This window comes from Trichomycterus rosablanca, chromosome 3 (assembly GCF_030014385.1).
Source record: "Trichomycterus rosablanca isolate fTriRos1 chromosome 3, fTriRos1.hap1, whole genome shotgun sequence".
In the NCBI taxonomy this organism is placed as follows: domain Eukaryota; kingdom Metazoa; phylum Chordata; class Actinopteri; order Siluriformes; family Trichomycteridae; genus Trichomycterus; species Trichomycterus rosablanca.
In genome coordinates, this window is record NC_085990.1 from 9,528,896 (window position 1) to 9,550,805 (window position 21,910).

The 21,910-nt window shown below is 41.7% G+C and overlaps 1 protein-coding gene across 3 annotated transcripts in view; it reads right to left on the minus strand.

Moving 5' to 3' along the window:
- The window catches only part of cdkal1 (CDK5 regulatory subunit associated protein 1-like 1), a 350,733-nt gene that overhangs the window by 138,098 nt on the left and 190,725 nt on the right, over nucleotides 1-21,910 (minus strand). For all 3 annotated transcript variants that reach the window (XM_062991809.1, XM_062991808.1, XM_062991810.1), the window contains exons 9-10: nucleotides 14,340-14,506; nucleotides 2,275-2,420 (exon numbers count right to left, since the gene is read on the minus strand). In XM_062991809.1, coding sequence (XP_062847879.1) covers nucleotides 2,275-2,420; nucleotides 14,340-14,506 — 313 coding nt within the window. The remainder of the gene's footprint in view (nucleotides 1-2,274; nucleotides 2,421-14,339; nucleotides 14,507-21,910) is intronic.

Genomic DNA, 21,910 nt, shown 5'->3' on the forward strand with positions numbered 1-21,910 from the left:
TGTGTGTACATTGTTTTTTAATTTATTAATGGTATGTCCAACAAACTCATGGTCAGGTGTCTCAATCAGTTTGAGAGAGAGCTTAGGGTCCGGATTTAGCGGCTGATTTCACCTTTTTGGACGCTCAAAGAAGCTTTAAGGAAAACTTAATTAATTCAGATGTTAAAAGATGTTAACACTTATTTCATAACATGTCATGTTAAATGCAGCAGCTCTGATCAGCATAAAGACCTGGTGGTCTTCATGGCTAGACGACTGGGTTGAAGTATCTCCAAAACAGTGAGTCCAGGGGAGATGAAGGATCCCCACCAACAGAAGATCTACCGAGGATCAGACTGCTGATTATTTTAATCCTGGTGATGGGGTGAACGTGACACAACACAGCATCAGTTCCCTCTGTCTATAGGGCTGCGTCCTAACAGGTCAGTAAAAGTTATCATGCTATCTCCTGTCCACACAGAAAGAACCAGGACCTACAATGGACACCCAGACCCAACTTAAACACTGAGGAACCAAAGACGATCATCCTCTCTAATACATCCCATTTCACCTAAATCATGTTGACAGAATTAAGGAAATGACACCAGGATGATGCTATAAGCATTCTAGTACCAGACCTCGCAGAACATCTGAGGATCTTGAAGAAGGTGTGGCAGAGGTTTTAAGAACATATTAGGTTGGCGGTCTGGTATCAGGTTGATATTTCTATATCAGTTCAGTGTATGTTCATATTAGCACAAATTGTGTGTTTACGTTTAAGAACATTCATTAATGACAGACTGTACGTGGGTTTCACTCTGAATCCACAGTGTTGTTGTACTTTCTGGACAGAGGCAACGATCGGATCAAGGATGAAAATCCTGACATTTGATAAATGCCAGGTCTGATGATTCTAATAAGAAGCTCTTAGAGCTTTATGAGCATCTATGGAGCTTTTGTTAGAAGAAGGATCAGTTGCTGGGATCTGGAGCTATTTTTGGAACGTACAAATAATGTGAATGATGATCAATCTGAGCTTTATAAATATTACTGTAATGACAATGTAGTCATTATCAGCAGTGTATATATATATATATATGAGATACAGAGTCATTACAGTAGTATGTATACACACATATAAAGGGAGAGAGAGAGAGAGAGAGAGAGAGAGAGAGAGAGAGAGAGAGAGAAAACTATAAACTAAATACATATGTTATACAGCCAAAAGTATGTGGCACAACCACGCTGAGATTCTGAACTCCCTAGGCTCTGCTACCGGTCAGCTAGGCACCCCCTAGCAGGCACAATTGGCAGTGCCTTCAACAGACAAAAACTGACCACCACTCTGCTGGTGAGGAAGACCAGACTTTAAAATAATCCTGGTTAGCAGGCTGTGGAGGAGCATGGAATTCAGTGCACAGTTGCTGACTCTCCGCATCATACCCTCCTTGGACGCGATAGCGATACCCACTAAAATAAGTAAAGAAAAAATAATAAAAAATAAAATAGCTCCAAACCCCCCAAGGAACCCCACCAACCCCCTTCCCGGTCCTTTAACTTTCCAAAAAAACAACCAAGAAAAAAATGGAGCATTGGCCTAGAAGGTCAGAGTCACAACTGTCATTCCAAATTATTCCAAAAGTCTTCCATAAGGATGAGGTCAAAGTTTTGTGCAGGCCATTTAAGTACCTCCAAACTTACTGTCATGTTGAAACTGCAAAAGTCTTTTTCCAAACTGTTGGCATGAACTCAACTCGATTAACTAGCCAAAGCAAGCACGATTAATTATTGACCGATTTTGCCAGCTGGTAAATGAAACTCAATGCAGATGCACAGAAATCAGGTATTCCTTCTGGAAATCGGGTGAATCGTCTGACAAGTGTTGCGATACATTATCACAAACTGTTTGGTCAGAGTCGATATGCTACGTTGAATCCAAATTTCCATCACTTCTTTCTAGGGACGTTCCAAACAGGTCAACAACTACAGCACATTGGATCCGAGCACCTCATGATGACAGATAGGAGTCTATCAATAAAGATTTCCTGGTGGAGCAGCTTCACACAAGCCTAAGACGACCATGAGCAATGCCAACTATATTCAGTTTAAGTTAGGCATTAAAAGACACCAGATTAAACGTAACAGAAATTACCACAAGCAGCTTTTTCTACCACATTACAACAAAAATGATCATGATATTTGGTGTTACTGTGATGTAAAATGACAAACCATATACATAGTGGGTTTTAACCGAATGATCCGCCTACACATCAGAAATACTTAGCAAGCACTTACTTCTCCTTTAGGAAGTCGACAACATGGGAGAAGTCATCACAGCAGTACTCGCGCTTCATGTCCATCAACACGCTGTCCGATGCGGATTGGACGGGGACGTGCAGGAAGCCGTAGACCCGCGGGTGGTTCAGAATCTTGGCCATTTCCTAACAAAGGTAATAGAAAGTGAGGGAGATACTTTTAAACTTCTATGTAATGCTCACATTTTGATACCACACCTCATTTTTCAACCTTATGCAGAATTGCTGCTACTGTACAGTAAAAATGTCTAGAAGCAGTAACAGCTCAGCCAATCAGCAACCCACACAGTTCAAATTTCCTGTGGAATTGACATCATAGAAGCATCATATCTGCTCATCAGGACCTTTATAAATTGTGATACTTAAGTTGAAGAGCTTTACACTCGCCTCAGATCAGCATGTGCAATGCCCAGAAAAGGGTTTCCTTTCATACTGCAGAATCAGTGGGTCTGTCTAAAAACCTAGTGAGCTCTACACAGACGCATTTTACATCATCTAACACGCTCCCGAGAAGAAGGTTGTTCGAATTCCTAGATACCTTAAAATGCTGCCTACTGAGGTGCCTGATTTCTAAACACAAATCTGACTGAATAATGGGGGAGCATCCAGTGTTTCGTCAGCGGTGAAGGCAATCCCAGCATTCAGTGCGGCACAACTTTTCTCACAAAAAAATACAAATATGGCAAACGAATGCAAAGCAACAAACAGTTATTTTTAAATGTAAATAAATTCTTACTGGTTTTTAATTTGTATAAAAAAGTATCAATTACTGTATTTGCAATTCGGGATTGCCAGTAACAATCTCACCATTTTTTGTACATGGAGGGAGATGTTTGCTGGCATGCTAGGTGGTTGGGCTGTCTCAACCTATTAGTTTGAATGGCCTGAGGCTAACTGTGTTAGCTTAGTAAGCAAAAAACAGGGTGACATAATTGCCGTAATCGCTGTCTGAGTAGTGCATTTAAATAATCTGCCTTATGAGTTTGATGTCTTACTGGAATCTTTTCTATTAAGACAGCTGTCTAGGTAAGCTCACAAGGTTTTTAGACAGACCCAGTGACTCCTGCTGGTGGAACACAAAGCATGGGATGATTTCCTGTATACAGTGCAGCTTTCTGTGAGAATCCGCCGCCTGTTGGAGTAAAGAAGTGGCCAGCAAGGGGTTGGGTGCTTAAATGTGCCGCTTCTTGTCCAGCCTTGGGAAAGGGGAAGAGGGTCAGGGTGCTGAGTCCAAGCGTCATTGTAGTGGGAAAATGGAAATGGCTACGTTGGGGGGAAAAGGAGAAAAAGCAGCGGACACAAAACAATGTGAGTATAATTAAAATAAAATTACATTTATAAATAAATACAAGAAAATCTGGCGGTGCCACAGACGAGAAGACAGAAGCATCATCAATCCTCCTCGTTCAGTTTTATTATCCGCATTCCTGATTGTCCCACCAAAACACCAGAATTAGCACTTTTTCTTTCTTTTTCCTACAGAACTGTTGATTGCCGTCCGCCTTTAAAATTTAAATCCATTGTGTCACTCTCAGACTTGCCACCCCACCATCCAATCAAAAATTAAAGGAATTAATTAGTTGGAAGAATGGTAGCTGATTAGTGCCGGAGATAAATCAGACACACTTGCACCGGGAATTGATGCAACTGCCGCCACCGTCACCACCACCGTTAAGCGCCTGAGGTAAAGTACATAAAAGCACTAATGAATGGGGTGGGATGGGTTGTACATGAGGTATAAGGTCGGATTTCTGAATATTTTTGGTTATATCTTGGGATTATGTAATATATTTAAATATTCGTCATAAAGAGAGATACAAAAAGTAATCCCAAATTCTGTTCATGTCCTAAGAAAAGATAAAAGGGACATTTTACAAGGTATTTTTATTTTAAATTTGTATTTATGTGCAAAATTATAGAACTAAATAAAAGTAATCGCCTATTTAAATGTTGTGTAGGAGAGGACGGGTTCATTATAAAGGTCTGGATGGACCATTTTGTCTTCGAACTAGACATCCCTGAAAAGCTAAATTATGGATTAATATGACCACAGTACAGGTTTCCAACGTCTTTCAATCCATCCAAGGTGACCCTGGGCCCAGAGAACTCAACACTGTTCCTGCACAAAATCAATGCATGGCTTTCTCTTTGATGTGAGGTTTTGGTTGAATTTCTTAATGTAGAGGTAGACCGTGTTAAGTTACAACAGTTTTCTGAAGTTCTCCAGAGCCCATTTAATTATATTTATCACAATAAATGTATTTACTGGCCAGACGACTTAGAATTGGAACAGCGTTTATGTCTCGAAATTAAAAAAAAATTATTGGAAGTGAATGGGGCAAAAAAAACCAGACGTGGCAGGTGAGTGGGTGTGCGTATTCAAAAATTGTTTCTATGTTGAGGCGTCATCAATGTGCTGGACAATTTAAAGTTGGAACGGCGTTGATATCTCAAAATTTAAAAAAATGAATGGTAGTGAATGGGACCAAAAAACGGGCGTGGCAGGTGTGCATATTCAAATGCTGTATCCAAGCTTACCACAATCACACTAATAACTTGATGGTTTCTCATGCCAAGTCATGCACATATAACACTGATTTCCAGCCTTGCCCTACATGGAGATTTATCTAGATTCCCTGAATCTTTTCACAGTATTATGTACAGTAGGTGGTACAAGATCAAAATTACTGAAATTCTTGCATTAAAAAATGTTACAACCCCAAATCAGTAAAAATTGGGACAGCATCGAAAATGCAAATAATAAAAAATATATATTTCATGTTTTGTCTGCTCAACTTAATTTAATTTATTAATAAACATCCATTCCTGCATGTCAGGCCTGCAACACATTCCAAAAAAGTTGGGACAGTAAAGCATTTACCACTGTAATGTTGCCAGTCCTTTTCACCACACTTAAAAAACATTTCGGCACAGAGTGATTTAGTGTTTCAGGTTTTCTCTATTTAGTTTTTTCAGCTCATTACTAGTTCTAAATTGCCCCTGTCCCAGCTTTTTTTTGGAATGTGTTGCAGGCCTGACATGCAGGAATGAAGGTTTATTAATAAATGAAAGTAAATTGAGCAGATAAAAAATATCTCAGGTTCATCCTGTCCGCAATAAAAAAAAAATTAAGTAAATGTAAAAAAACATTTTTATATGTTTTTATTTTATTTGCATTTTCCATACTGTCCCAACTTCTTCTGATTTGGGGTTGTATTTTTCAACTGATTGACAATTCTCTCATGAAGCTAGGCACAATGTGGTGAGTCACAACCCATCTTTGCTTACAAAGCTTTTGATGGATCCTACTTTTATACCCACTCACGATCCACTCACCAGTCATCACATACCACAATTTTTTTTAATGTGTTGCAGGGATCCAGTTCAAAATTTCTCATCACTGCAGTGACACTGACATGGTGGTGGTGTGTTAGTGTGTGTTGTGCTGGTATGAGTGGATCAGACACAGCAGCGCTGCTGGAGTTTTTAAATACCGTGTCCACTCACTGTCCACTCTATTAGACACTCCTACCTAGTCGGTCCACCTTGTAGATGTAAAGTCAGAGACGATCGCTCATCTATTGCTGCTGTTTGAGTTGGTCATCTTCTAGACCTTCATCAGTGGTCACAGGACGCTGCCCACGGGGTGCTGTTGGCTGGATATTTTTGGTGGGTGGACTATTCTCAGTCCAGCAGTGACAGTGAGGTGTTTAAAAACTCCATCAGCGCTGCTGTGTCTGATCCACTCATACCAGCACAACACACACTAACACACCACCATCATGTCAGTGTCACTGCAGTGCTGAGAATCATCCACCACCCAAATAATACCTGCTCTGTGGTGGTCCTGACCATTGAAAAGCAGCATGAAAGGGGGCTAACAAAGCATGCAGAGAAACAAATGGACTACAGTCAGTAATTGTAGAACTACAAAGTGCTTTTATATGGTAAGTGGAGCTGATAAAATGAACAGTGAGTGTGGTTTTAATGTTATGGCTGATCGGTGTAAGTAAATATACCTTCATAATTATAATTATAGATGTTGCGACTCAATCCCAGGATCATTCTGAGTAGAATCAACTGAAAATGATTTCCTGCATTATTAATACACGGCTAATCTTCCAGCACGAGCAGAACCTTCATTTCCGTAAGAAAGAATAAATAAAAGATTACTTCACAACAACTGATGTGCTCGGCCTGTGATAGATGGATCAACACCGTCTGCTTCATTAAGAAACCTGTAATTATTCATGTTTCATTTGATTGCCTGTGTCTGATATGCATCTCGTTTACATCAGCGTCGTCCTTCTCATTCTAATCAAACACGGGAGGGTTGAAAGGTTTGGAGCATGATGAGGCTGGAGGTGGCGTGAACTGCCAGAAGTACACCAGCTTTTTATAAGGCAGTGAAATTCATTTTATTTTTATGAAGATATTCTGGGTCCTGGAAACACATTTAGGTTTGATGCTTAATTTCTGGGTTGAGTTCACATTCTAATTAATCCCAGCAGTGTTTAGTAGGTTTGGGGTCCTAAAACAGTCAACCCCAAACTGTAGGCACAAGTCTGGAAGCAAAACATTGACTTGTATACACATGTAAAGCACCAGAACTCATTCATCAGGAAGGATGGCCACATATATTATTACAGTGGTAACTTGAAACTCAACGTCAATTGGTTCTGGAAGTGGCGTTGAGTTTCAAGGTATTTTTTCCCATAAGGATGTATGGGAAACCTGTTAATGCATTCCATGGTCCCCTGGACTTGCATATCTTTTAGGCTGTAAAATAATGGGGTTGTTTTTGACACTTACACACTGAAAATAACACAAATATAATATAAAAACACTAACATAAAAAGCTACAATTTCTCAGAACCCCGTGCTGTAACACAAGTTTAAAAGTGAAACAGTGAGGAAAATCCAGCTAAACACATATACATGTGGAGCTTTCAGAGTGAATCTGACTGTTATTCCACACAAATGCAGATTCGTCTCATATTCGCACTTTGATAACGTTTTACAGCACCGTTCAAGTCAAGTGCTGAACAAAGCCACTATTCATTGTTAATTTGAAATTAAATAAACACATTTTTAAAAAACAAACTGAACACGTTGAGTTTAAGGGAAACGTTGAGTTTAAGGAAACAAATTTCTCCATGAAGGGTGTGGAGTTTCAAAGATTTTGAGTTTAGGGGACGTTGAGTTAAAAGGTACCACTGTACTTTGTATATCTTCTTATAATATTGTGATGTCGTAAACATGCATCTTGTTTCCAGTAGCATCGTCCTCCTCATTGTAATCGAACACAGTAGAGTTGAAGGTTCGAGACATGATTAGCTTGGAGGTGCCGCCAATTGCCAAAATTAAACCAGGTTTTTTTGCCAGACAGTGAAATGATTTTCATTTTCATGAAGATATTCTGGGTCCTGGAAACCCAGTTAGGTTTCCAATTAATCCCCAAAATGTTTAGTAGGTTTGGGGTACTAAAACAGTCAGCCCCAAACTGTTGCCACACGGTTGAAAGCACAACATTTACTTGTCATGTCCTCTGGCATCAGTGAGTCTTGGCTGCCCAGCAACCTGTCAGCAGTTTGTGGCTCATTTCTCCTTGGAAAACTGTCGGTCCTGCCTGTGACACCCCTTGCTGTTTCAGAGATACTTCAACCCAGTAGTCTAATCATAACTATCCAGGTGTTCACGCTGATCAGATCTGCTGCATTCAACACGTGAACTATGAGAAACGACCATCATCGCAACATCTAATAGATCTCTCACCCTCACATGCACCAGTGCTACAGAATAGACACTACAGTATACACATGTAATCAGAAGGGGTGTTATTATAATATTATATATTGTCATAAACAGGTCATTACTCCTTTTAATCTGTAGCCTGTAGGGATTTTTGGCCCCCAGCATGTACCAGTGCATCCTGGCTCATCCAAAGATTCAGAACCAGTGATTCAGATTGAAGTTTGATGAGCATAACATTTAAAAATAGCTTGTTAATCTAAAATCAGAAGGTTGTGGTCGTTCCGTGTTCTGGCTGGAACGTTTGTGCTCTTTATTAATTTTTATTATTATTATTATTTATTTTTACGGCGAGTGGAGCAGCATGTTTGGCCTTATGAGGGAAATTAGATTAAAGAACATTTGTTTCAATTACTTGTTACTGCGATTCGCTGTTGTTCAGTCGAGTGAGAGGCGTATAACCAGTTCAGCCGATTACAGCCACCACCCCTGGGACGCGACTGCAATTTGGATTTCGAGCGGCCCCTAATTTCATCCTGAACTCGGGCCATTTTCATAATAACGGACCTTCAGGGACCAGAAGCAGGGCTAGTTTGATCCATTTCTGAATTGCACTTTGGATTGGTTGGGTTTTTGCTATTTGATGAAAAAAAAAAAAAAAAAATCAAAGCCACTTAAATAAATGTTGAGGGGGAGGGAAGGGGGTTGGGTCATGGATTTAGCCTCTGATAAGAGCTAACACAATAGATGCTAACTGCGCTAAATGAATATTAAATGTGAATTGTTTCAGTCGCGTTCATTAACACTGGAAATCTTTCTTCGTTTTGAATGAACGTATACGTACATTTAGATATTCGCCAGACATTTGGTCAATTAGATAGCATCTAATCCATGCAACTGAGGGCCTGGTTCAAGGGCCAACAACAATGCAACAGTGGTGACTTCACAGCCAAGGGGTCAAACCAGTAACCTCAAGATGAGGGATGCAGATTAGCACCCGTCCCCTATGACACAAACTAGCAGTTTTACACCAGCCAGCGATGGATTCTCACAAAGAGCAGCAATGCATATGGTAGCATCACACTACACTCTATGTGTTCCTCTACTACTCATTTATATGTACATTTACATTTTATCCAGAGCGACTTACAGTGTACAATCTAAGCAATTAAGGGGTTAAGGGCATTGCTCAAGGGCCCAACAGTGGCATCCTGTCAGTGGTGGGGTTAAAACCTGCAAACTTCTGCTTACTAGTCCAGTACTCTAACTGCTAGGCTACAACTCATGGTGGCTACAACTCATGGTAGCTACAACTCATGGTGGGCCTTGAGTAGACAGCAGGAGTCACTGACTGTCCGTTGAGCACCTGACCAAGCTGTTAGCCTAGCTAAAAGCATGTAAATCTTAAACCCCCTGTGGTGGTAGGCTAGTATATCAGACTGCTGCACTTCCTAAATGGAGTACTTTTTTTTTTAATTGAGGTTCCCATTCAGTTTGAAAAGTGTTCATGGTTTACAAAGAACAGCAATGTTTAATCACAGGAGAACTTTACCCATCAGCAGCAGAGGTGTGTGTGTGTGTGTGATGTGGGGTGTTAGATTTACTAGTAATTGGGTTTCTATAGTAGCGCACACCTGTCAGAGCTCATCACACTTCCAGTTCCTCTTAGAGTTCCTCTCACGGTTCCTCCTGGGAGCGAGAAGATCTTTAAAAGCTTTTAGTTACTGATAGGTGCCACTTTCCTCATGTCACTGCTCTTCACCACCTCCACCTGACAACATCTCAGGCTGAACGGTGCAGAATGGAAAGATGCTAACGGCACAAGGAATGAAAAAAACCTCCGTTTACAATCTTGACCGTTAGATGCAACACAATCCAACTCTGAAATATTACATTGGTCTTTTTTACAATAGCATTGATGTGTAAATGAACGATACTGCAAATCTGTACCATAATCTCGGTTTACAACATGACTTTAGCTTTAGCATCTCTGTTTGGTTTCCTGTTCACATTAAGCACAACTGTTACTTAGCTTTAGCATGATCATGTGTTTACACAAAGTGTCAAAGCATCCTGGTTCCATCCATTTCCTAGCTAAATAAAGCACACATGCTCGGCCATCCACATGACGTTGGAGAAAGCAGGATTCTTTGGACCAGTCGACCTTCTTTCGTTGCTCCAATGTCCAGTTCCACTGACTGAGTGTCCACTGTAGGTGCTTTTAACAGTGGACAGAAGTTATCCCAGTTAACTTTGACTGGCTGGGACTACAAAGCTCTATACACCTCATCACCAGGATTAAAATGATCTGCAGTAGATCCACAGTAGATCTTCTGTTGGTCCTTACCAGACCCAGAGTCTTCATGTCCTCTGGCATCAGTGAGTCTTGGCCGCCCAGCAACCTGTCAGCAGTTTGTGGCTCATTCCTCCTCGGACAACTGTCGGTGGGTACTCACAACACCTGCCTGTGACACTGCTTGTGTTTCAGAGATACTTCACCCCAGTCGTCTGATCATAACTACCCAATTTATATAAAAGTCTCTCAGGTGTTTATGCTGATCGGATCTGCTGCATTTATCACGTGAACTATAAGGAACGACCATCAGCCTGACATCTAATAGATCCCTCACCCTCACATACACCAGAGCTACAGAATAGACATTGCAGAGTGTATTTTTTGGATGATCAGTGTGTATATATAAATACATAATAGCCCTCACATTTACCTTCAGTCTGTAAAATTGCAGAAGCTCTTAGCATAATATTTCAGATTCAAAATGCTATTAATTTGATAGGAACGAGAGGGTCTGTTTATTCTGATTTTTGTGAATCAGGTGCAGTCTCGCTCTCTCTTTCACACACAGACACACACACTTCTGCAGAATGCCTATAATCAGTAGCATCTCACCTAGGACTGGCAGAATGACAGAAAGTCGTAATCACACCTCTTTTCGCTCAGACTTTAAATGCCTCACTATTCTGAACTGAACTGTGTAATTTAAAAAACAGCCTCTACCATCATCCCAAAAACTGCTTGTAGAATATATATATACTGATCAGCCATAACATTAAAACCACCTCCTTGGTTGTACGATTACTGACTGTAGTCCATGTGTTTCCCTGCATGCTTTGTTAGCCCCGTTTCATGCTGTTCTTCAATGGTCAGGACTCTCCCAGGACCACTACAGAGCAGGTATTATTTAGGTGGTGGATCATTCTCAGCACTGCAGTGACACTGACATGATGGTGGTGTGTTAGTGTGTGTTGTGCTGGTATGTGTGGATCAGACACAGCAGCTCTGATGAAGTTTTTAAACACCTCACTGTCACTGCTGGACTGAGAATAGTCCACCAACCAAAAATATATTCAGCCAACAGCGTCCCGTGGACAGCGTCCTGTGACCACTGATGAAGGTCTAGAAGATGACCAACTCAAACAGCAGCAATAGATGAGCGATCGTCTCTGACTTTACATCTACAAGGTGGACCAACTAGGTAGGAGTGTCTAACAGAGTGGACAGTGAGTGGACACGGTATTTAAAAACTCCAGCAGCGCTGCTGTGTCTGATCCACTCATACCAGCACAACACACACTAACACACCACCACCATGTCAGTGTCACTGCAGTGCTGAGAATGATCCACCACCTAAATATACCTGCTGTGTAGTGGTCCTGGGAGGGTCCTGACCATTGAAGAACAGCATGAAAGGGGGCTAACAAAGCATGCATAGAAATAGATGGACTACAGTCAGTTATTGTAGAACTACAAAGTGCTTCTATATGGTAAGTGGAGCTGATAAAATGGACAGTGAGTGTAGAAACAAGGAGGTGGTTTTAATGGTATGGTTGATCAGCCTTCATTTAAATGCCTTTGGCTTGGAAACAGAATGTCCGACAAACTTACAATCAGCTGTCTACATACTTTCGACCATGTCACCATGAGAGAACTTTCACTCTCAAACGTGCTCTATCCCAAAAGCAGCTCACAACTTTGATAAAATAGGAGAAAAACAGATTGGATGAGGAGATACATTTTAATATAGTAGTATGTAATTTGGGACACAGCAAGACTGCTTATACGTAAATGATGCTGCGTGGCGTTTCAATGCCACAAAGCGACTATAGCAATACAGCATCATTTCTATTTCACACAACAAATTAAATGACAGAAAACAAACCCAGGTTTGCAGGACCAGGTTCGCCAGTGTGCCACCCTGCTTGATTATAATCACAAGCAGAAAAGCATTGAAGCTTAACTGCTGAGCATGGTGAAATGAAACAGACCTCAATAAGGTTTTTTCCTCAGCTGAATGGCCACAAATTCCCAGAGACCATCAAAAATCCTGTGGAAACACTTTCCCTCAAACTTTACATGAATGCCCTTGATTTGGGAATGAGATGTCCAGCTTATGGTCAACAGTCCACATACATCTGGTCAATTAATAAACAACAGTGAAGAGTCACACAGCCATAAGTATTTGAAAGTCAAATGTTCCTGAACCATAAATATTGAGATTCCTAAATGCAGACAGGAACAGGGAGAACATACGGAAGCGAGGAACGAACCCAGGTTTGCAGAACTAATGTTGCTATGAAGAAGCCCGTATGCCAGCTGTGCCACCCTGCTTCATTATAATCAAAAGCAAAAAAGCACTGAAGAAGAACTGCTGAGCAGGGTGAAATAAAAACAGCAAACAGAACCCAAACATAAACGCTACGTTTCTAATTAGCATTTAATTGTTAATTCCGTTCATTTAAGAAAATGAGGGGGGGTGTGGGTGTCACGCGACTTCATGCTTTTTTAATTTGAACGTACCCAAGCAGAAATGCATCCTGTACGTCCGGGGACGGAATAACAACCTCAATTAACCTTGTGCAAATTGAACATGTTTTCGTCAGCATTTCATGGTTGAGGAGATGACAAGCATGAACACGCTGAGAGTAAACGGCGTGCCCAAAAGTATGTGGACGCCCCTCCTTATCATTAGGTGTTTCGGACACACCCATTGAGGTCTTTCCTGTTCAAACATGAGGTCGAACACACGCTGTTCACCAGAGCTGAGATCTCGAATACATCGTATCGAATCTCGGCTCTGCCTTGCCGGCTGAGGCCGAGTGGCTGCATAAACCACGATTGGCCTGTTGTTCAGATAAGGGGCGGGACTAAAGCCGGATGGGGACTCTCTCTGAGATTAGTGCGATTACGACCTTTGCTGGCTGGTTGGTGGCGCCTGCACGGAGATGGGGAAGGAGTGCGGTGGGGGTGTGGCTCTCCGTACACAGCGCTGTACCGCACTGCGCTCGTCAAGTGTAGGTGATAGGATGTTCGATTGCTGTGCACGTGTCGGAGGGGGCGTGGAGCAGCCTCGTCCTCCCCAATCAGGAGCAGGGACCAGCATTAGTGAGAGGATGATTGACGGGTAGAAATTGGATGCACTAAAGTGGGAGAAAAAGGGGTAAAATAAAAAAATAAAAAAGACTAGATTCATAAAGAGTTCTGTACAGAACCCTGACCTCAAACCCTATTCAATATCTGTGGGATGAATTAGAAGGTTCCTCAGAAGGTGACATCAGAAATGCTCTTTTGATTAAATGGGCACACATTCCCACAGACACACCCCAAAATCTTTGCCAAGTTCACATTAATGCCCATGGTTTGGAAATGAAATGTTCAACAAGCTTAGGGTCATGTGTCCACATACTTTTGGACTTCTGGTTAATGTAGAGCCCCACACAACACATCTACGTCACATCCAACTCCCACTGTGCAACTCAAGAGTCCATATGTAGTGTGCTTTACACCACTCCAGTCAAAATTTGGCATTGTGCATGGTGAGCTTAGGCTTGTCTCAAGAAAACTAAAATCTCAAAGCTATGGATGAACAGTTTTTGTACTGATGTTGCTTTCAGAAGCAGTTTGGAACGAGTCCGACACAAAGAACAAGTTACTGGAACATGGAGTGACACTGTCTACAGCCAAGCAAGCTTTAAACTGAAGACATGAAGACTAAAGGACAAAAAAAGCCCAGCTTGAAAGCTCCTGGTGGACATCTCAAGATTAACCTAAATTTTCCTCTCTGTGAGCTTCTGAGGTTTCACAACTGAGCTGTTAATGCTCCTAGATGTTTCCACAGAAATTCTCTCTTCTGTATGACCCACTTTAAGGAATGAATGAAATGTGGGTGTCCAAATACTTTCAGCCATGCAGTATGTATTTAGTGTCTATATGACCAAACGGATGCGTTCAGACCCTAAAGCCAAAGCATTCCTGTACTGTTAGCATCTCAGACTCACCTCCAGATGTTCGAGGATGTATGGCGGGTTGGTCATGCCCAGGCGGAGCATGCAGCCCTCTGGAATCTCCTTCACCAGCTCCAACAGCAGAGTGGGCAGATCAGTGCCAATGTCACGCCCGTACGCGCCCGTGTCTTCACTGGTCAGCCAGATCTCACACACACCCTCTGCAAAACACACACAGTGGCGTTACACTACACAAGATGACCAAAAGTATTTAGACACCTGACCTGAGCTTGTTGGACTCTCGTTTTAAAAACAAATGGTATTAAAATAGAGTGACCTCTATGTGATCTTTTCAGCTTTAACAACAGCCACTCTTTTGAGAAGGCTTCCCACAAGACTTTGAAGTGTGTCTGTGGGAATTTGTGCCCATTCAGTCAAAACAGATTGTGTATGGTTTTACTCCAGAGCTGGTCAGTGGGGCTCTGTGCAGGACACTGGTATTTCTTTAAGCTAAAATTTCTTCATACATCTCCTCATAAAATTTCTGTAGTTATGTAGTTTTTTGAAGGGTGCAGTCAAACTAGCCCTATTTAAATGGGTACTGAAAATTCACCATCGATAGTCAGTCATAAAAACAGATGTTAGGAGATCATGCTAAAAAGTAAAATGACCAGGATTAATGTTCATTTTGGACCATTTGTGTAGATTTTTTGTAGCGTTTCATCAATCAGCTCCAGAAAATGAACAATTAAAAACCTCAGATATATTTTCTCAAAATCTTCCATTTCAGAGGCGTTTTTATTTACTTCATTTAATTAAAATGCAGCGACGGTTTACAATCAGAGAGGAGGCTAAATTAAATTGTAAAACTGTATAAAGGTCATTTATGTTTGTGTTTTTTATTGTTTACAAGGGCTGACTCAGTAAAAAAAAACTCCCAATGTATTAATTGTGTCTGTAGGGCCTTATTTGTTCCAACAAATTAAATCTGGGGTGTTAATTGCATTTCTGAAGCCTACAAAACCATAAAAAATTCCCAAATGACAAGCCAAGCATAGCAAAAGTGCTAAATCACAGCAAAATTTCCACATACTTTTGGCCGTCTAGTCACTGTAGAGCTCCAAACAACACATCTACATCACATCCAACTCCCACTATGCAATCGTTGATGGAATTCATCACTACAGAGAATGTTTCTCCTAGAGTCACCTTCTGAGGAACCTTCTCAAGAGTCTATACGTAGTGTGCTTCAAACTGCAGTCAAAGCTTGGCATTGTGCATGATGATCTTAGGCTTGTGTCATGAAAATCCAATTCACAAGGCTCTGGATGAACAGCTTTTGTACTGATGTTGCTTTTAGTAGCAGGTCTTTTATGTTTGTGTTTTTATCGTAGAGCTGACTCAGTAAGAAATTCCAAATGCATTAAATCTGTGTCTGTAGGGTCTTATTTGTTCCAACAAATTAAGTCTGATGTGTTAATTGCATTTCTGAAGCCTATAAACCATAAAGAATTCCCAAATGACAAGCCGGGCATAGCAAATGTGCTTAATCACGGCAAACTGTCCACAATTTTTGGCTGTCTAGTCAATGTGGAGCCTCAACCAACACATCTACATCACATCCAACTCCCACTAAGCAATCGTTGATGGAATTCATCAGTAAAGAGAACGTTTCTCCTACTCAGGAGTCCATATGTAGTGTGCTTTAAACTGCAGTCAGTGTTTGGCATTGTGCATGGTGATCTTAGGCTTGTGTCATGGAAATCCAATTCACAAAGCTTTTGTACTGATGTTGCTTTCAGAAGCAGGTCTTTTATGTTTGTGTTTTTGTTTACAAGGGCTCCCAATGCATTCAATTTGTGTCTGTAGAGCCTTATTTGTTCCAACAAATTAAATCTGGGGTGTTAATTGCATTTCTAAAGCCTATAAAACCATAAAGAATTCCCAAATGATAAGCCGGGCAAAGCAAAAGTGCTAAATCACGGCTAAATTACAAGCCAAAACCCTGATCTTGCTAAAAAAATAAGGGCAGCAGCCGGGAAGAACATGTGTGTGTGTGTGTGTGTGTGCGTGTGTGTGTTTCCATTACAGAAGCTTAGAGCAGAAATAATGACGCTTATTTTATTGAAGAGTATTAATGCCAAATCTGATGCTGATGTCCCGCTTGTTTGGGTGGATGTTCCTCTTTCCACAGAGAGAAACTTGGAAAGAGGGATTGTACGGAAAAAGTGCTGCAGTGATTTGGAAAGGTGGGAGAGTTTCAGCCCCCCATGGTGAGACCCCTGTGTTCATCCGTGTGTGGGTGTGTGTTGGTGAGCGGGTATTTAGGAAACAGCTGCTTGCTCTGACCATCCTGCTTTTCCTGGAGGGGAACGCACCCTACGTAGATATTCAGAACAGGGTCGTTAAATTGTGCAATACGTAAAAATAACAGTTCAGATAACAAGAAATGAAATATTTGTAGTAAAATCAGACTAACTCACTGGTACAATGGCTAAAATGTGTCCCATGGGTGCAGCAAAACACCCCTCAATCATGCAGTTCAACCTAAACATGTGGAAAAGCTATTAGCTCATGAGGTAAATGTACGCTCAGGGTCTCTGGCGTAACAACACAAACACCAGCAGGCGTGAGTAGTGAACACGCTGACACCAAAGCTGCGGCCGAAATCGCATACTTCCATACTGAACAGTATGCAAAAGCAGTACGCAAGAGCGGTTAGTGAGTCTGAATATGTAGTATTCATTAAACAGTACGCAAAAAGTACCCGGATGACCTACTGCCTGGGCAGCCATTTTTGAGAATGCAAACACAGCACACTACGGTCCGATAATATATCCCATAATTCAACTGGAGTTGCAAAGGCATTCCAAGTGGAAGAAGAAAGATGGAAAGTGGAGAGTCGGAGTAGGACAAAAATTAAAAACGTTATAAAGCGTGGGCGAAAAGGGTCCGCTAAGGACTGCGCACAGGTCGGAGGAGGTGTGAGCAGAAAATATACCCTCCTCGAATAAAATCAGGGCTCCCCCAGCAATGGAAGACATATAGACTATGCTACATCAAGAGAAAAAGGGGAGAAAATGCATAAATAAATAGAAAAAAAATAAATGAAAATGTTATGATTGTGTACAACCCTGAACAACCTTATGAGTAGTTTTGTCGAGAACGATGGAATTCATTTAGTCTGATTTAAAAAAATTTATAACTGTGGCGATGTGATGTCATGCATCACGTGACATTGGTAAGACGGCGGACATAGTTTGGATGCAGCCCAAGATGGTTTTTTGTGCTGGGAAGGGGGGGGGGGGGGGGCACTCTTGTGACTGCAGGTTGCACTATGACCTTGTTGGCAAAGAAGGTGGCACAGGCTAGCACACACGGGCAACCAAGGCCCTACAATGGATTGGCATCCTGTTCAACGTGTGTTACTGTGTTGTGCCCAGTGATTCCGGACAAAGAGAAACCTGCCGTGACCATGACCAGGGTAAAACAGTTAACAACATGTAAGTTTAAAAACATGAAATGAAATGGGAATATTTATTTATATAAATTGATTTTAGTTTACTTATACAAGTCAACCTATATTTACATTTTGGAACTAAAATGTATAAAATGATCCTAAGTAAAAGATCGTTTTTGTTGTTTATTTATTGACTTTATTTGTATTTTTCTCCTTTTTACATTACAATGTAAAAAATCTGAGACCATCAGTGAAAATGCTTCTTTATGAATCAAGTAATCAGACATTTGCAGCCTGACTAAAATTCAATGTAAAGTTCCAATAAATTATTTGTTAACAACATAACAACAAGAAAAACATCATATTAAATTTGAGAAAAAGCAAAACACAAGCATTTTAGTGGTGGTCTTTTGGCCTCCAATGCACACACACAGTGGGGGAGGATCCATATAGCAAACACGACAATGGAGGTGGTTCCACAGATGCTCAATTGACTTAAAGTCTGGGGAATTAGGTGGCCAGGGTAGTACTTGGAAGTTTAGGACATGCTCTTCCAACCAATGTTGGACATTTCTAGCCGTGTGACATGTTGCATTGTCTTGCTGGAAGATCCCATCATGCCCAGGGAAGACAATTTTAGCCATGGTACTTTTACCCATGACAGCATATACTGTATGTGCAGACAGCCTACCACACACCTTATATACCCACCAAGCCAGCTCACGAAACATGACTCCCTTCATAACCTACATGCTGCCACCATTTAAAAGTAGAAAGTGGTCATAACAATGTGCCTTGACTGTGTCAAAATGAGAAGGTTCAGTACCGGCACGGCTAACACTGATTAGCTTTGCTGCTACTTGAATCTTGCAGGATTTGTGGGGGGATTTTCACATGCATGGTGCAAATCAACACTCTATAAGCAGATAAATTGTTAATCCAGTGTGATAATCCTACGTCAATCTGTCTCAGGAAGCAGATAGAAAGCAATCTCTTCTTCATCAGCACTGAAACAACCTTCATCAAGCCGCTGTGAATTTTTACTGATTGTGGTAAAGATGAAGCAGAACCTTCTTATCTTGATCACGCATCATGGATTAGTACGGCTCAGTGTGGAACACGATCATGTGATGTACATGTACACGCACATGAGGAGTGTTGAATGCTGATCGTCTGAACCAGCAGGGAAACAAATAACTGTAGTGTTTATTCATTATACCACTGGCACAGAAAGGAATACGTTCTGATTGGCTAGAAGTCTTACCTTACCTTTGAACTGGGAAGCAAATTTTCGGTCACATAGTTTTGGCAATGCGCTGTATGTTCAGAGGGGGAAAGGTGCTTATTATGCTTTAGCTGAAAACATATTCTCATGTTGTAGTGTACGTTGGATATGAGGGAGTAGATGTGGTTGATCAGATCTGGTAATCCTCTCATTTTCTCTGTATTTAAGGGTGAAATCTGCTCGCTGGGAGCTTCAGGTTCAAATACTGCATCTTCTGAGTTAGGTTTCTCCCTGAGGGATCGTGTCAGTGTGGAATAGAGGTAAGCAATGGTGAAAAGCAATAGTCACTGAGTGGTACTGGGTGATACTAGGTGATACGGGTTTATACTGGGTGATACTGGGGGATCTTACTTCACCACTCATACCAACACTCTTCACCTACTTTACGAGTAAGAATCTGCCAGGTGATCACTGTAACATCCTTTGTTAGCTTAGATTTTTAGTTACAAGAACATTCATGGCAAGGTTACTGATTCAAGTCCCACCCTGCCAAGTTGCCTGTGCTAAGCAAGGCCCCTTACACTGAATTGCTTGTAAGTTGCTTTGAATAAAAGTATCTGCTAAATGTAATGAATGCAACTGTGTTTAAAGCTGATTAACTATGTCTTCATCTGCATCTGGTGTGAGTGAGTGAGTAAGTGAGTGAGTGAGGGAGGGAGTGAGTGAGTGAGCGACTGGGTGAGTGAGTGACTGGGTGGGTGAGTGACTGGGTGAGTGAGTGAGTGAGTGAGTGAGTGACTGGGTGGGTGAGTGGGTGGGTGAGTGAGTGAGTAAGGGTTGAGTGAGTGAGCGACTGGGTGAGTGAGTGAGTGAGTAAGTGTGTGAGTGAGGGAGGGAGTGAGTGAGTGAGTGAGCGACTGGGTGAGTGAGTGAGTGACTGAGTGGGTGGGTGGGTGAGTGAGTGAGTGACTGGGTGGGTGAGTGGGTGGGTGAGTGAGTGACTGGGTGGGTGAGTGGGTGAGTGAGTGACTGAGTGGGTGAGTGGGTGGGTGAGTGAGTGAGTAAGGGTTGAGTGAGTGAGCGACTGGGTGAGTGAGTGAGTAAGTGAGTGAGTGAGTAAGTGAGTGAGTGAGGGAGTGAGTGAGCGACTGGGTGAGTGAGTGAGTAAGGGTCGAGTGAGTAAGGGTCGAGTGAGTGAGTGAGTGAGTGTGAGTGAGTATAAAATGCACCCCACTCTTCAGAGAACATTTCTCACAGTCACTTCTCCTTCAACAGCCACAGTTTCTGCTTTTTATTTTTATTCAGTCTGAAGCAAATCGTGGGAATCAAAGTGTTTTACACACAAACACGTCATAGATCAAACCTTTAATCATCAACATCAAAAAGATGTCTTAATAATTTACATAACGAGCACGACTGTTAATGAATCATCACCTGCAGACGAATCTGAGAGAGTCACTCTGAGTCAAATTCTAAACCTGTTCAACAATCATTTTAGACTGAATCTGAACTAAACCAGAGGATTAACAGCAGGTCCAGGACTATCTGACTGCCAACAAGTACTAAAACAACCCTGTACAACAGCCCGGTACTAAAACAACCCTGGACGAGGTCCACCGCAGGTCTGAGACTAACTATAAAAAACTGAGACTATTTAAGTTCCTAAACTTGTAGACATTGTAGTGCAGCAGTGGTTCAGTGATTAGGGTACTGAACTAGTGATCAGAAGGTCTCTGGGTCAAACCGCACTACAACCAAGTTGCCACTGTTGGGTCCCTAAACAAGGCCCGTAACCACTCTTTACTTACACTGTACTGGCAGTTGTAGCCTAGTGGTTAAGATACTGGACTAGTAATTGAAAGGCCGCTGGTTTGAGGCCCACCGCTGCCAGGTTGCCACTGTTGGGCCCTTGAGCAAGACCCTTAACCCTCAATTTATTTTAATTTATTAAATGACACTTAAAGATCTGAAAAAGCACAAGATCAGGGCCATCAGGAACCTACTCATGCATTTTAATCAAAGAAATGATACTCAAGACTGTAAAAACATCGGGTCTGAGACGGCACAGCCTCGTTGGTTACTTTTAAATCATCTGTGCGACAATGGTGAGGCTTTATCCAGGCAAAGTGCTCTCATCACCAGAGAGGAGAAAATAATCTCAGATCTTCACTGAACCTTGGTCTGTCTGGCCTTTCTCTTTTAATCAGTAAGCACAAAGAGCTTCATTTCTGATTCCCATTGTCAGCTGAGGTGAGAAGTGAAGGGTCTAATGGGATTCCACATGGGCTTTGAGGGAGATAATTAAAAGCACGCCCATCTGTAGCTTTCTAGTGACTGAAGCACTCCAGAAGAAGGGTGGCCATCAACCGGAGTGGTTGAGTCTGTTAAATTAGCTGCACCTCTTTTCCCTATTCACTGTGTAGAGGTGCTTCTTCTTTCCTGGAGCTGAGTAGGATAGAAGATTCAGAGATGAAGCAGAAGCAGCTGCTAATCGCCACACGGGAAAATAGAGCCTATTAGCTGGGTTTTGAGGAGAAGAGCAATACATCTATCTCCTCCAGCTTCCATGAAAGAGCAAGCGGTGATGGAGAGATCTGGAACGAGAAACTTATTGCAGATGTTTTTGAAAGATATTGGAGATGAGATCTGAAGTGGTAGAGTAAATCTCCCTCATGCAACCAACACAACACAGTGGAACCTCAATTTAAAAGTAAAAGTAATTGTCCGCTAGCTAGCGCACGTCTATCTGTTTACATGAGTGATTGGCTTTATTTTGTCAGGAGGCTCACTTTGTTCTCGCCTTTTTCTCTGTGTTTTATGCTTAATTTCAGGTTCTAGTGCTTAGTTCTGCACCAGTGCTGCTCCAGTATCCACCAGCAGTGCTTTAGACTCATCATCTCAACATCACCACACCAGGTAAATGAAATTTCTCCCCAGTAG